This window comes from Cnephaeus nilssonii, assembly GCF_951640355.1.
Source record: "Cnephaeus nilssonii genome assembly, chromosome: X".
NCBI classification, from domain to species: Eukaryota; Metazoa; Chordata; class Mammalia; order Chiroptera; family Vespertilionidae; genus Cnephaeus; species Cnephaeus nilssonii.
This window is the reverse complement of record NC_137071.1, coordinates 70,580,085-70,593,102: the sequence shown is the minus strand read 5'-3', so window position 1 is coordinate 70,593,102 and position 13,018 is coordinate 70,580,085. Positions and strand designations below refer to the sequence as shown.

The following is a 13,018-nucleotide window of genomic DNA, read 5'->3' as shown; positions in this document are numbered from 1 at the left end:
GTGTTTGTTTTTTCTCTAATTGATCCCTCCAGACCTTGAAAACTCTTTTTTTTCTTCATTTTTTTATTAAGGTACTATATGTGTACATATCTTACCATTGCCCCCCCACCTCCACTCCCATACATGCCCTCACCCCCCAGTGTTTTGCGTCCATTGGTTATGCTTATATGCATGCATACAAGTCCTTCGGTTGATCTCTTATCTCCCCCACCTCTCCCTAACCTTCCCGCTGTAATTTGACAGTCTGTTTGATGCTTTACTGTCTCTGTATCTATCTTTTTGAAAACTCTTAATGAGTGAGTATTATTACTTCATGGCAATATATTTGCATAGGTTCAAGAAGAATATGTCCTTTTTATAACAGGACACAATGGAAACTGATTTATTACCAAGACTTTGACTGGAATGTCATGTGTTTTTGTTTGTTTGTTTTGTTTTGTTTTTTATTTCAGAGAAAGGAAGGGAGAGGGAGACAAACACCACTGATTAGAGAGAATCATTGATTGGCTGCCTCCTGCATGCCCCCCCCCCCCACACACACACACACACTAGGGATTGAGCCCACAACCCAGGCTTGTGCCCTGACCAGGAATTGAACCATAGCCTCCTGGTTCATAGGTCAGTGCTCAACCATTGAGCCACACTGTCCGGGTTGGAATGTCTTGTTTGAGGGAGGCAATACATATGGACTCTAGATGTCACCAGAAAGTTTTAAGGAATTAAGATTGACTTTGGAAGCCGATAAAAGCCCCTTGGAGAAACTGCCTGGTACCTTAGTTACTTGGTTCACAGCAATCTTTCCAGGTAAAGAAAGAAGGTTGCTTTACTGAGAGATGGCAAAGGAATAACCACAAGACAATTTAGGGAACCTAAAGAACTGGAGGAATTCACCCAAACTGATAGATATTGCAGGCAAATGCTGATGGCAACTATGAAGCTTGGCTCCTTAGTTCTGAGAGGCTAATTAAAGTTCAACCTGGAGATTCCTTATGAGATTCCTGCAAAGCAGATTTAAAAGGATCCTATATGATTAATTACTGTTGTCATACTTATGCAAATAACAGGCCAAATTTATTAAAACTAGACATACAATGAATTAGTCTTAACTTGGCTATCTTTGGTAAAATGATTTTGGAGTGAAAAAGTTGTTTCAATAGAAATTAAAATACATACTTTTAGATATTAGATTCTGGTCTGGTTAATTGTCTTCAAAGGTTTTTGTTGTTGTTGTTTTTCCATGTGGACTAGACTTGATCCTGAATTTTTCTAAAGAAAGTATATGGCTTCAGCCTTCTGAACTAGTGTTTTATTTTTCTCCCATCATTTGCCTTGTTTTATTTGTTATTTTTTGAGCCTTGCAATTACAGACTATAGCTAGACAACATAATGTAGGCTTCGGGAAAATCATCGGAACAGGCTACTGGTTGGAGGGAATGTACTCTGGCAACCCAGTAGAATCTGGGAGGCCATTAAAGAAACACAGGAAGATGCTGAGGAAGAGGATCCCCTGTACTCCTGTGAGCCAGTCGAGGATTTCGGACTCCTCTTCAAAAAGCAAGAGCCTCACCAAAGGTAAGTGAATGGTAGTAAGGCTGTTGTAGCTCTGGGCCGTGTGCTTCTTTTCAGGTTTACATCCCTTAAACCAAAATGTGCCCTCCCGCCCCCAGAAAAGCCCAACAGCAGACCTTGGAATCACCTTCCATTGCATTTCCAATCACCTAACCATGGGTGAATGCATCTTAGCCTAGCTTACTTCACTGGGAATACTTGTTGTTGACATAATTCAGCCGTCCTGCAGTAAGAGGGAACTAAGACTACTAATCCTGTCAGGTATTGGGGCAGCCATAGAGCTTTCCGCTTGATGGGGAGTGTTTGCCTACCATTAGACCACTCTCAGAAACCTCATTCAAGGCCTAGAAGATCTTGCCACTACTTAAGGAGAAGTCTTACAGGGGATTCAAGAGTCACTTGACTCTTTGGCTAATGTAATTCTAGATAACAGTCTAGATAACTACCTTCTAATTGAACAGAATGGAGTCGGCACTGTCACTAATAAGACATGCTGTCAATAATTCAGGTAAGGTTGAGACCAATATCCAAAAGATATATGAACAAGTCTCATGGCTATGTAGGTCAAGTTTATATCCTCCAGGTTGCAGCAGTTTCACATAAAGCTTATGGTCAGGCAAGGCTTCCAATCAGTCCTCTACCCCTCCCCCTCCCTGGCCACTGAACTGTCAGAGGCTGGCCCTTATAGGCCCCTTGACTTAGTTAGCATCAAGAGATTGCTTTTCCTCGCTGATTTAGGACTACCTGCACTCCTCAGCAGGAAGTAATTTTAGAAGAGACTTTTGGTCCTTATCCTTTAATATTAAGGAGGATAAAATCTCTCAGGGAGGAATGAGACAGGTTGACCCTCTCTTAAATGGATGGGAATGTTGTTCAATTATTTTTTTAAATATATCTTTATTGATTTCAGAGAGGAATGGAGATGTAGAGAGAGATAGAAACATCATTGATGAGAGGGAATCATTGATTGGCTGCCCCTTGCACACCCCCTACTGGGGATCAAGCCCACAACCCTCGATTGGAATCGAACCTGGGACCCTTCAGTCTACAGGCCAACACTCTATCCACTGAGCCAAACCAGTGTCGGGAGCGACCTCAGTTGACAAAGTCCTGAGAGGGCAGGTTTCACAAAGTGGCCTGCCTGTTCCCAAGGTTAGTCATACATCCTGCCCCCCTCTTAGGCTTAGAGACCCCTAAGCACAATAGTTAGTAATCACACATTTAGCCCCCTAAAGCTTAGTTAACCTTTAAGCACAGTTAATGTATAAGCGTAATTACCCTTCAGCAAGAAGCATGGCTAGACTATATGATGGTAAGGAATTTAGGTGGCGTCAGAGGTGTATGCATAGGTATAGCTGTTAGGATCTTAGACAAGATAAGGAGCTTTTTGTAAAGGTCAGTAGGAAACCTTAAACATTGGGGTATAATCACGCTTACCACATTATAGGAATGATGTAATGTATGGAATGTAACTGACCCTGTATAAAAGTGTGGAGAAAAATAAACTCGGGATGGCAAGCGGGAAGTGCTTCCATCCTCCCGATCCCATCCTGTTCTCTGTCTGTCATTTCTCATCCTCATCCCCCCTTTGCAGGTACTGTTCGACTGATGCCGGCAGGCTCCGGCATTTTCTGGCGCCCGGACAGGAGACCTGATATAGGGGGAAACTGAAGGACACTGCAATTTAAGAAGGAGGTGCACCGAGTAAGGGAAGTGGAGCAGTGAGTTTATAGTCGGGAGAGATAAATTATGGGACAAGGTAATAGTAAAGAGTTGTTTGTGCATGTGCTTAAAAATATGCTTCGCGCTCGGGGAACTAGGGTAGGGCATAAACACCTTGAGCGCTTTCTGGCTTTTGTGGTAGAAGTTTGTCCTTGGTTTCCAGAAGAAGGGACTGTGAATCTTGAGACTTGGATTAGGATTGGAAAAAGAATACAAGATTATTATTCTGCTCATGGCCCGAAGAAGGTGCCTGTGGATACATTTTCTTTGTGGAGTCTTATTCGGGATTGTCTTGACCCCCACCATGAAGGGAAAAGGTGGAATGAGGGAATGAGGCAAAGAAGTCCATCATGTCCTAGTCTAGAGAAGCTGTCTTTAAAAGACAAGAACCTTTCTTGCCCCAGCCTAGAAAAATTATCCCTTCCTGAGGGGCTTAATAAATCTCCTGAGCCTTCAGCACCGCCAGAACGGCCGCTGCCTGAAAACCCTCACTTAAAATCAGAGAATAAAGAGCAGGAGGTGCTGCTGGCACAGAAAGAGGAAAACCAGGAGGAGGAGCCTTGGGATCTTCTCCCTCCCGAGGAAGAAGAGGCTTTAGAAGATGCAGCCGCTCATTATCATGATAATGATAACGGTTGGCTCTTCTTTCAGAGGGTGTTAGCAACAGTAACTGAACCAGCCCACAGTCGTACGGAGAAAATTGAGGAAGAATTAGCTGAGATAAAAAGGGAATTAAAACGGCTAAACTGTTCAGAGAAATTGGGAGAGGAGGTAGTAGAAATGAAAGAGGGACTTATAGGAATTAAGGAGGAACTGTTACGACTGGCCTCCAAGCCAAAGAATTGTGAGCTAATGTCACCACCTGAGGAAAAAACAATTAAGCTGCAAAGTAGATGTCCTACGCCTTCCTCTGGCAGAGGAACGCCTCAGGAGCCCTCCATCCTAAAAGTAGAAAAACCGGATGAAAGGGAACCGCACCCATTACGGGTCCCTCCGCCAGAAAATAAAGAGTTATCCTGGGGACCTAGTAAGCTAGGTTTAAATTCCCCTCTGCAGCAGACGTTGCAGAGAGCAGCAGAAAAGGATGAGGACACAGGAGGATTTCATATGGCGTTTCCCATACTGGAACGGCCAGATGGTCAGGGGCAAATGCTGAGATATCACTCTCCCATTCCATTTAAACAACTAAAGGAACTTAAAGTAGCTTGTTCCCAGTATGGGCCAACAGCACCTTTTACTGAGGCGCTGCTGGACTCTTTAGCTACGGATGCTCTGCCTCCTAATGATTGGAAGAACATGGCAAGAGCTTGCTTGGGAGGAGGAGATTATCTGTTGTGGAAATCAGAATTTATAGAACAGTGTCAAGCTACAGCAGAAATAAACAGAGGCCAAAATATTCCTTTTACTTTTGAGATGCTAGCAGGAGAAGGACCTTATGGAGGATTGAACGATCAACTTCAGTATCCTCCTGGGGCTTATGCTCAGGTCAATGCAGCTGCCACTAAGGCATGGAGAAAATTGCCTTCTACAGGAAGGCAAACAGAGGATTTATCTAAAATCAGGCAAGGACCTGATGAGCCTTTTCAGGATTTTGTATCCCGCCTGCTGCAAACAGCAGGACGGCTCATTGGTGATGGAGAATCAGGAATGTTACTGGTGAAACAACTGGCATTTGAGAATGCTAACACGGCCTGCCAGGCTGCGATAAGACCTTTTAGGAAGAAAGGGAATTTATCAGATTACATCCGGTTGTGCTCCGACATAGGACCATCCTATGTTCAAGGCTTAACTATAGCCGCAGCACTCCAAGGAAAAACTTTAAAGGATGTCCTCTTCCAACAAGGAAAGGCAGGGAGTCGTAATACTCCCGGTCCAAAAGGAAGTTGTTTTGGATGTGGACAAATGGGCCATCAAGTTAAACAGTGCCCTCGGAGGCAAGGGAATTCCAGACAGCCAGGTTTGTGTCCCAGGTGTAAAAGAGGAAATCACTGGGCCAAAGAATGCAAATCTAAGAAAGATATTCAAGGGAACATGCTGCCTCCCCAGCAGGGAAACGGGAGGTGGGGCCAGCCCCAGGCCCCTCAACAATGCTTTGGGGCACTGCAGAGCGGACCCAACCAACAACTGGGAAATCCGTTCAGGACTTATACAGAGCAACCTCAGGGAGTGCAGGACTGGACCTCTGTGCCGCCTCCTACACAGTATTAACACCTGAAATGGGAGTACAGGCTCTGCCTACAGGGGTTCATGGGCCTTTGCCTCCAGGTACTATGGGACTAATTCTGGGACGCAGTAGTTCTACCATAAAGGGTTTATTCATAGCACCTGGAGTCATAGATGAAGACTATACAGGAGAAATAAAAATCATGACTCATTCACCATCTACTATTTCTGTGATACAATCCGGACAAAGGATTGCTCAATTAATTCTATTGCCTTATGCCAGGACAGGTCATACAGCCACTAGCACCCAGAGAGGAACAGAGGGTTTCGGATCCTCTGACTTATACTGGGTTCAAGCTATTAAGGCTCAACGCCCAGAGTTAACACTTACAGTAAATGGAAGAAAATTAACAGGGGTACTGGATACCGGAGCAGATGTTTCGGTTATTACCCAAGAACAATGGCCTTTATCCTGGCCAAAGCAGCCTGCTCTTACACAGCTTCAAGGCATTGGCCAAGCTGCTAGTCCTGAACAAAGTAGTAATCAGTTACACTGGCAGGATAATGAAGGTCACAGGGGAATATTTCAACCATACATTATTCCTAAGCTCCCTGTGAACTTATGGGGTAGAGATATCATGCCAGAAATGGGAGTTTATATTTATAGTCCCAGCGCCCCAGTAACAAAGCAAATGTTTAATCAAGGACTGCTACCAGGCCAGGGTTTAGGAAAAGAGGGCCAAGGAAGAATAGAACCAATCATGCCAGAGCCCAGACCTCTTAGAGCAGGGTTAGGGTATTTCTAGGGGGGGGGGGCTTTGATTATCCTGCAACCCATGCAGATCCGATTCAATGGAAATCAGATGATCCAGTGTGGGTTGATCAATGGCCCCTAGCATCTGAAAAGATACAGGCCACCGAGCAGCTGCGGCAGGAACAGCTAGACAAAGGCCATATAGCACCCTCTAACTCCCCCTGGAATTCTCCTATATTTGTCATTAAGAAAAAATCAGGAAAGTGGAGATTACTACAGGACTTAAGAAAGGTTAATGAGACAATGGAACTTATGGGAGCCTTACAACCAGGACTTCCCTCTCCTTCTGCCATTCCAGCAGGTACTTACAAAATAATTCTTGATCTTAAGGACTGTTTTTATACTATTCCCCTAGCACCTCAAGATTGTAAAAGATTTGCTTTTAGTATACCATCCACTAATTTTCAGGAGCCTATGAGGAGATATCATTGGCTAGTTCTCCCCCAAGGGATGGCCAATAGTCCCATGTTATGTCAAAAGTTTGTTGCTCAAGCTCTTATTAGTACTAGAAAGAAATTTCCTCAAGTTTATATTATACATTATATGGATGATATTCTGTTAGCTTATCAGAATGAAGGCATATTGCTAGCTGCATATGCTCAACTACAAAAAGGGCTTGAAGAAAAGGGACTGGTCATTGCCCCTGAGAAAGTACAGAGACAGTCTCCTTTCTCTTACTTGGGATATACTTTACATCAGAATTGTATTACCCCTCAGAAAATACAGCTAAGAAAGGATGGGTTAAAAACACTTAATGATTTTCAGAAACTGCTAGGAGACATTAATTGGCTAAGACCTTATCTTAAAATCACCACAGGACAGCTTAAGCCTCTTTTTGAAGTCCTCAAGGGAGATTCTAATCCTAGCACTCCCAAAGAGCTATCAGAAGAAGCCAGACAGGCTTTACAGATAGTAGAAACAGCTATTGGTCAACAGCAGGTTACATATTTAGACTATTCTCAGCCATGGGGAGCTTACATTCTTGCTACTCAACACACCCCCACGGCAGTATTATGGCAGGAAGGTCCTTTATTGTGGATTCACCTGCCTGTATCGCCTGCAAAAGTACTTACACCTTATTATGATCAAGTAGCTACTCTTATCCACATGGTAAGGACTGAAGCTTGCAAATTAATTGGACGTGAGCCGCCTTATATCTGTCTTCCTTACTCCAAACAGCAAGTAGATTGGTTGTTACAACATAGTGACAACTGGGGAGCGGCTATGGCTAATTACCCTGGTCAAACAGATAATCATTACCCTCACAATAAACTTTTGCAGTTTGCAAGCCAGCATGCTTTTGTATTTCCTAAAATAGTACAAAAAGAACCTATTACAGAGGCTTTGTTGATTTTTACTGATGGTTCATCTAATGGTAATGCAGCCTACAGTATTCAGGGTGAAGTAACAACTTTTCAAACTACCTATACATCTGCGCAGGTAGTAGAACTGTGTGCCATCTTAGCAGTGTTACAATGTGTTCCAAATCAAGCATTTAACCTGTATTCAGACAGTCAGTATGTAGTAAGAGCAATGGAAGTAATTGAAACTGTTCCCTTTATTGGGACAACTAATTCCATAGTACAAAGTATGTTTAGAGACATACAGCGTGCCCTACAGCAGCGCATCCAGCCATGTTTCTTTGGTCATCTCAGAGCTCATACTGGACTGCCTGGACCGTTATCAAAAGGGAATGAACAGGTAGACATTGCGACTAGAATAATATTATATACCCAGGAACAATTGGCTGAGCAATCTCACGCGCTGCATCATCAAAATAGTAATAGTCTCAGGCAGCAATTTAAAATTACCAGGGAAGCTGCCAGACAAATAGTAAAACAATGTACAAATTGTCCTACTACTCAATCAGTGCCTCATTATGGGGTTAACCCAAGGGGACTAAAAGCTAATCATTTGTGGCAAATGGATGTGACTCATATCTCCAGTTTTGGGCAGGTAAAGTATGTACATGTCACTGTGGATACTTTTTCTGGCTTTATTATGGCCACAGCTCAGACTGGTGAAGCAAGTAAGCACTGTATAGCCCACTGTTTAAAGTGTTTTGCAGTTATGGGACAGCCCAAATGTATTAAAACCGACAATGGCACAGGCTATACTGGAAAAAGTTTTCAACAGTTTTGCCAGAAGCTGGGTATTACCCATAAAACAGGAATTCCATACAATCCCCAAGGACAGGGGATAGTAGAAAGAGCTCATAGCACTCTAAAGCTACAATTACAAAAAATAAAAAGGGGGGAGTTATATCCCCTGACACCACAGAACTTATTACATCATACTCTATTTATTCTTAATTTTTTAATTTTGGATGTGCATGGGCGATCAGCTGCACAGCGTTTCTGGAATACAGGAACTGCATCCACCTATGCTCAGGTCAGGTGGAAGGACCCTTTAACTGGACAATGGCATGGACCAGACCCCGTGCTCATTTGGGGACGAGGGCATGTTTGTGTTTTCCCCCAGGATGCTGAAAGTGCGAGGTGGCTTCCGGAGAGGCTTGTGCGCTTCGCAGGAGATGGGCGAGCTGGTCAAAGGAGTTCGACAACTGACTCTCCAAGAGCGACCCTACAACCTGGCTCAGACCACGCGGACAGCGGCGGTGCCCACCTGGGGACAGATGAAGAAGTTGGCGGTTGAAGCGGAACAGATGCTGATACAGACTTCTACTCCAAAGACAGGAGTCTCAATGTTCCTGGCGATGATGGCTATCCTAAGCTGCCAAGTACCGAGCGTCCGAGGAGACATCCACTGGGCCTACGTTCCTGACCCTCCTTTACTTCATCCAGCTGAATGGGACGGACCGTCAGTTCCGGTATATGTGAATGACACTCACTCCCTGGGGATGCCTTCTAATAGACATATACGACCAGAACTACATATGGGTTTTAACTATTTTGGACAAGGGAATGGAATGCCTATTTGTTTGTCATTAGAGGGTGATGTAACGGGATGTCTACATATGGACTCTGTAGCAATGGCATCTCCCGGTTGGATGGTGTTTCTTAAAGGACTGAGTGGAAAGAAGGGAAAGGTAATCAACATCACTCCACCCCAGGACTTGCCCCCTTGTGAAAAAGAATCCCTGACTGCCAAGTACGCTGTGCCATGGAAAAGCTGTCATGGTACTCAGGCAGTACAGTATGTACTCCCAGGAACTAATTTTTCCATTTATGACTGGTCTCAACCCAACAGGACAGACTCCTTAGAACTGGGAATGTATAAGGGAATATGGGGATTAAGTAATGGGAAATTCCAATATGGGTTATGGAAGTTAGGAGCAAGTATGGATACTCCTCTGGTTCAGAAAGATAATAAGGACACCTCTCGCCTTGGACCAGAGTCATTACTTTATACTAATCTGCCTGAAGAAAGACCTGTCATTGCCTGTGTGCCTGAACCTTATGCTCTATTAGTAGGAAGGATTAATATCACATTTTCTGGAAATATATACCAGTTACAGTGTGTCCAATGCAATTTGACCAACTGTGTCAAGAATTTAGAAAATGGGAAACAAATTGCTGTGGTACACCAGCCATCCTTTATAACGGTGCCTGTCAATCTTACTGGCCCCTGGTATTCAGACAAGGGGTTACAGGTTTGGCATGAGATCACAGGGGCGCTATCCAGGCCAAGGAGATTCATTGGCTTGCTGATAGCAGGTATCACAGCCCTCATCACCTTGATTGCCTCTGCTACTGCAGCAGCGGTGGCGTTAACTCAGCAAGTGCAAACAGCGCATTTTGTTAATAACTTGTCTAAAAATATTTCCCAGGCATTGGGTACTCAGGAAAATATTGATAGGAAAATGGAGGAGAAACTGAATGCTTTACATGACATGGTACTGTACCTAGGAGAAAAGGTACAGAGTCTCCAAATAAGATCTAGATCGGAGTGTCACGCAGAATATAATTGGATCTGTGTTACATCTAAGAAATATAATGAGAGTGTGCATACCTGGAATAGAGTGAAGAACCACTTAGAGGGCATATGGCATAGTGCGAATGATTCTTTAGACTTATTAGCTTTGCATAAAGAGATTCAAGTTTTACAAGAAGCGGGACCCTTGCGTTTTGATGCCAGTGACACCGCTCGAAATTTTCTTGATCAATTTCTTAAGACTGTTCCCTCTGTAGGAGATTTTCAGCAATTAGCTTTAGGAATTTGTGGATTAGGAGGTTTAGTTCTGATACTGTTTTGCTTATTTCCTATCTTAATGCGTAGAGTAGGTAAAGGCATTCTTGCACTGCACACCGGGCTGCATGAACTAAAATTAAAAGCCCAACCTGTTTAATTTTTTAGAAGGGGGGAGTTGTCGGGAGCGACCTCAGTTGACAAAGTCCTGAGAGGGCAGGTTTCACAAAGTGGCCTGCCTGTTCCCAAGGTTAGTCATACATCCTGCCCCCCTCTTAGGCTTAGAGACCCCTAAGCACAATAGTTAGTAATCACACATTTAGCCCCCTAAAGCTTAGTTAACCTTTAAGCACAGTTAATGTATAAGCGTAATTACCCTTCAGCAAGAAGCATGGCTAGACTATATGATGGTAAGGAATTTAGGTGGCGTCAGAGGTGTATGCATAGGTATAGCTGTTAGGATCTTAGACAAGATAAGGAGCTTTTTGTAAAGGTCAGTAGGAAACCTTAAACATTGGGGTATAATCACGCTTACCACATTATAGGAATGATGTAATGTATGGAATGTAACTGACCCTGTATAAAAGTGTGGAGAAAAATAAACTCGGGATGGCAAGCGGGAAGTGCTTCCATCCTCCCGATCCCATCCTGTTCTCTGTCTGTCATTTCTCATCCTCACCCCCCTTGCAGGTACTGTTCGACTGATGCCGGCAGGCTCCGGCAAACCAGCCAGGGGCTTCAGTCATTTTTTTTAAGCCTCTCCTAGATAAGTTTAAAGTTTCTCTTCAGACACTCCCCAAAGAGCTCCACTCTGCATTTGTGCTTTTTGGTAGCAGCCCATCACAGGAACCTGGAAAGCAAAGAGCTACACTCTGTACTTGCACGGTGGATACCAGCCCATGGCAGGAACCTGGAAAGCCAAGACATCTCTGCACTTGCATGAAGAACCCAGCCAGACACCAGCAGCAGTTCAGAGAGCCATATTCTTCATTAGTGTGTGCTTCCTTGATGCATCAAGCTTCCTCCCTTTCTCTGTTCCCTCTACCTTGTTTTCAGTAAACCTCTTCTTTGAAACTGTTTTGCTTCCTCTCTTGATGTATATCTTTAAGTGAGGTGGGGCAAGAACCCCTTCACCAGTGACAACACTTGAAACTTGTTTTGCCTCAATTTAGAGCTGGGTGCTAGATTTGATTATCAAATAGACTTGACTTATTCCAACTGTTTTTTCCATACCTGTCTCATGACTAAAGGAATTTTAAAATGAAAACTTCAGGTCTCTGGTTTTGTCTGTATGTATGTGTGTGTGTTTACCTCTAGAGGAAATTATTAAAATTGTGTGTGGTTTTTTTTAAATAAAAAGAGCTGTCTTTATTTGACTTAAAGAAATTAAGCACTTACATAAATTAAGAAATATAGCCCTAGTGAGTTTGGCTCAGCGGCTAGAGTGTGGGCCCGTGGACTGAAGGGTCCCAGGTTCAGTTCTGGTCAAGGGCACATACCTCAGTTTCAGGCTCAATACCCAGCTCTGGTCAGGGCTCGTGCAGGAGGCAGCCAATCAATGTGTCTTTTTCACATCGATATTTCTCTTTCTGTGTCTCTACCCCTCCCTTCCACTCTCTCTAAAAATCAATGGAAAAATATCTTCAGGTGAAGATTAATAAAACAAAACAAACAAAAAGAAATATAACAAATGTTTTTCAGGATCACATGGTCTAGGAAATTAGTTAATATGAAAACTGATTTAAGTTTCTCAGGTTTTATCTCGGTTAACAAAAATAAGTTCATGACTATCTCTGTTACCTACTTTGGCTTTTTAATACAGAAAAACTAAAGATGTTTGGATCTGCTAATAAAAATGTCTTATGCTATATTAAGGAAATACATGCTTCTAAAAATTATAAAATATATTTTCCAGTCAAAGAAACTATATTTCCAGAGGTTATGAAATGATTCACAAATTTGATTTTGGATTGTCCCTAAAATTAAAGTTTAAGCTTTAACAACTATTTGACTTTCTGTGTTTGTCTGCAAAATCTTTGGTTGTCACTTTGGTTAAGTGAATAACTGGTGCTGCTTTCTGAGAACTGATCAATTCTTTCAAGGAAAGATCTTAATCAAAATAGGGAAAATCCTACCTAATAAAAGAGTAATATGCAAATTGACCTCACATTTGCTATGCTCAAGCCACGTCCACCAGCCAATCAGGGCGAGTATGCAAATTAACCCAACCAAGATGTCGGTTAATTTGCATACATACCTGGGTCTGGGAAACCTCCTCACACCCAGGTCACTCCCCCCGCCATCAGGCAGAGGCTTTAGGCTTGGGAAGGGGCCGATCCTGCCATTGGAGGGGCGGGGGTCCCCTTCCCAAGCCTAAAGCCTGGGGTGGAGGCTTTAAGCGTGGGAAGGGGCCCAGCCTGCGATGGGAGGGGCGGGGGGGGTGGGGGGAACCACTTCCCAAGCCTAAACCTGGGGTGGAGGCTTTAGGCTTGGGGAGGTGCTGGTCCCTAGCCTAAACCTGGGGTGGAGGCTTTAGGCTTAGGAAGGGGCCAAGCCTATTATTGGAGGTGTGGGCGGTGGGGAGGGACCCCTTCCCAAGCC

At 43.6% G+C, this 13,018-nt stretch overlaps 1 protein-coding gene across 1 annotated transcript in view; it reads left to right on the top strand.

The window, feature by feature from the left end:
* The window catches only part of LOC307095663 (endogenous retrovirus group K member 8 Gag polyprotein-like), a 48,074-nt gene extending 41,456 nt beyond the window's left edge, over positions 1-6,618 (top strand). Inside the window, exons 2-3 of the mRNA XM_079765086.1 lie at positions 1,368-1,572; positions 3,164-6,618. Coding sequence (XP_079621212.1) covers positions 3,319-5,499 — 2,181 coding nt within the window. The 5' untranslated portion in view covers positions 1,368-1,572; positions 3,164-3,318 and the 3' untranslated portion in view covers positions 5,500-6,618. The remainder of the gene's footprint in view (positions 1-1,367; positions 1,573-3,163) is intronic.
* Positions 6,619-13,018: the final 6,400 nt, after the last annotated feature.